Source organism: Myotis brandtii, unplaced genomic scaffold (assembly GCF_000412655.1).
Source record: "Myotis brandtii unplaced genomic scaffold, ASM41265v1 scaffold628, whole genome shotgun sequence".
Classification (NCBI taxonomy): Eukaryota; Metazoa; Chordata; class Mammalia; order Chiroptera; family Vespertilionidae; genus Myotis; species Myotis brandtii.
Window position 1 is genome coordinate 493480 of NW_005370403.1, and position 2288 is coordinate 495767.

Genomic DNA, 2288 nt, shown 5'->3' on the forward strand with positions numbered 1-2288 from the left:
CCAGCAGCCGGGGAGAGAGAGCGGGCGCGGCCGGCCCGTGCTCTGGAAAGGGTCTCATACGCTCACTTTTAACTGGAAAGGAAGCGAGTGTTCGGCCTCAGATGTTACAGGAAATGCGTCTGTTTCTTTTTCAGGCCTGAAGCCTCCTAACACGAGTGTTTTCCTCTCCTTTCAGTGTATCCACCGAGACTTGGCGGCCAGAAATGTCCTGGTGACGGAGAACAACGTGATGAAAATAGCCGACTTCGGGCTGGCCAGGGACATCAACAACATCGACTACTACAAGAAGACCACGAACGTGAGTGCCGGCGGCTGCTGGGGGGCGGGGGGGCCCCCGGTGCCTCGTCCTTGTCTTGCTCCTCACACACTTGGCAATAGCGACGCGTTAACGGGTCGTGTGGTGAGACTGACTCCTGTGCGCGGAGAGTCAGCCGCCTCTCGCCCTCCGGGGGCTCTGGGTCCAGACCTTCCTACCGACCAGCAGGGCTCGGAGCTTCTGGTCAACGTTCCCTCCAGACGCTGGTCAGGGAGACCCACAGCCCTGAGGGTCCAACAGACGACATTTCAGTGTTTCCCAATCCGCACCCTGTCATTGCGTGTAGTCCTCTTTGCGTGTAGTCCTCTTTGCGTGTAGTCCCCGTTGCGTGTAGTCCCCGTTGCGTGTAGTCCTCATTGCGTGTAGTCCTCATTGCGTGTAGTCCTCATTGCGTGTAGTCCTCATTGCGTGTAGTCCTCATTGCGTGTAGTCCTCATTGCGTGTAGTCCTCATTGCGTGTAGTCCTCATTGCGTGTAGTCCTCATTGCGTGTAGTCCTCATTGCGTGTAGTCCTCATTGCGTGTAGTCCTCATTGCGTGTAGTCCTCATTGCGTGTAGTCCTCATTGCGTGTAGTCCTCATTGCGTGTAGTCCTCATTGCGTGTAGTCCTCATTGCGTGTAGTCCTCATTGCGTGTAGTCCTCATTGCGTGTAGTCCTCATTGCGTGTAGTCCTCATTGCGTGTAGTCCTCATTGCGTGTAGTCCTCATTGCGTGTAGTCCTCATTGCGTGTAGTCCTCATTGCGTGTAGTCCTCATTGCGTGTAGTCCTCATTGCGTGTAGTCCTCATTGCGTGTAGTCCTCGTTGTGTGTAGTCTTTGTTGCGTGTAGTCCCCGTTGCGTGTAGTCCCCATTGCGTGTAGTCCCCATTGCGTGTAGTCCTCATTGCGTGTAGTCCTCGTTGCGTGTAGTCCCCGTTGTGTGTAGTCCCCGTTGTGTGTAGTCTTTGTTGCGTGTAGTCCTCATTGCGTGTAGTCCTCGTTGCGTGTAGTCCTCATTGCGTGTAGTCCTCGTTGCGTGTAGTCCCCGTTGCGTGTAGTCCTCGTTGTGTGTAGTCCCCGTTGCGTGTAGTCCCCGTTGTGTGTAGTCCCCGTTGTGTGTAGTCCCTGTTGCGTGTAGTCCCCGTTGCGTGTAGTCCTCGTTGTGTGTAGTCCTCATGGCGTGTAGTCCCTGTTGTGCGTGGTCTTTGTTGTGTGTAAACGGGTTCCAACGTGTGGGTGTTTCCTTTCTCCCGCACGCACAGGGGCGGCTTCCCGTCAAGTGGATGGCTCCGGAGGCCCTTTTCGACCGCGTGTACACGCATCAGAGTGACGTGTAAGTGATCCCTTCCCCGCTTCTCCCTGCGTCAGTTGCAAACCCGGTGTACGCGCCGTGCCTTCCTCGGCGCCCGCTGTGTGTCACATGTTCAGGGAAGCTGCTGGAGGCGGCCGCACACAGGACGGCCTTAGGAGGCCGGTAACCCGTGGCTGTTGCTAATCGGCCTGGCTTCCCAGTGCCCCCCGGCCCCGACTTCATTCACCATGTGCAGCTCAGAGCCGCGGTCTCGCTGGCCAAGCTGCCGGCGTGGTCTTGGCTCCCTCGCTGAAGGTGTGAATTGAGCCCCGGGAGACGGTCCGGGTCCTGCTGCCTGAACTGCCTCCCCTCACAGCGGCCCCCTTGGTGGCTGAGGCGGGAGCCTCCGTGCCCTGTGGGGCTCCCAGCCCTGGGTCGGTCACATGGGCGGCAGAGCGGGGTGGACGGGCTCAGGAGTTGAGATCTTCGTGTTGCAAACACTGCACTGAAGACGAGTAAGGTTGAGAGTGACCGAAGGAAAACACCCAACAATCCCAAACCTCCCCCCCAAAGAGAGAAGGTGATGCTTGGCCGTCACCGTCCGTCATCAGCGGGGGTCCCCTGGGAACCCCCAGTCCTGTTTCTGGAGATGCTCGGGGGCAGGAGGGCACGTGGGGGCCTGCAGGAGGCACAGGCCGCTG

The 2288-nt window shown here is 58.3% G+C and overlaps 1 protein-coding gene across 1 annotated transcript in view; it reads left to right on the plus strand.

The window, feature by feature from the left end:
• Positions 1 to 2288, plus strand: part of FGFR2 (fibroblast growth factor receptor 2) — an 89473-nt gene that overhangs the window by 82426 nt on the left and 4759 nt on the right. Inside the window, exons 11-12 of the mRNA XM_014528278.1 lie at positions 176 to 298; positions 1559 to 1630. Coding sequence (XP_014383764.1) covers positions 176 to 298; positions 1559 to 1630 — 195 coding nt within the window. The remainder of the gene's footprint in view (positions 1 to 175; positions 299 to 1558; positions 1631 to 2288) is intronic.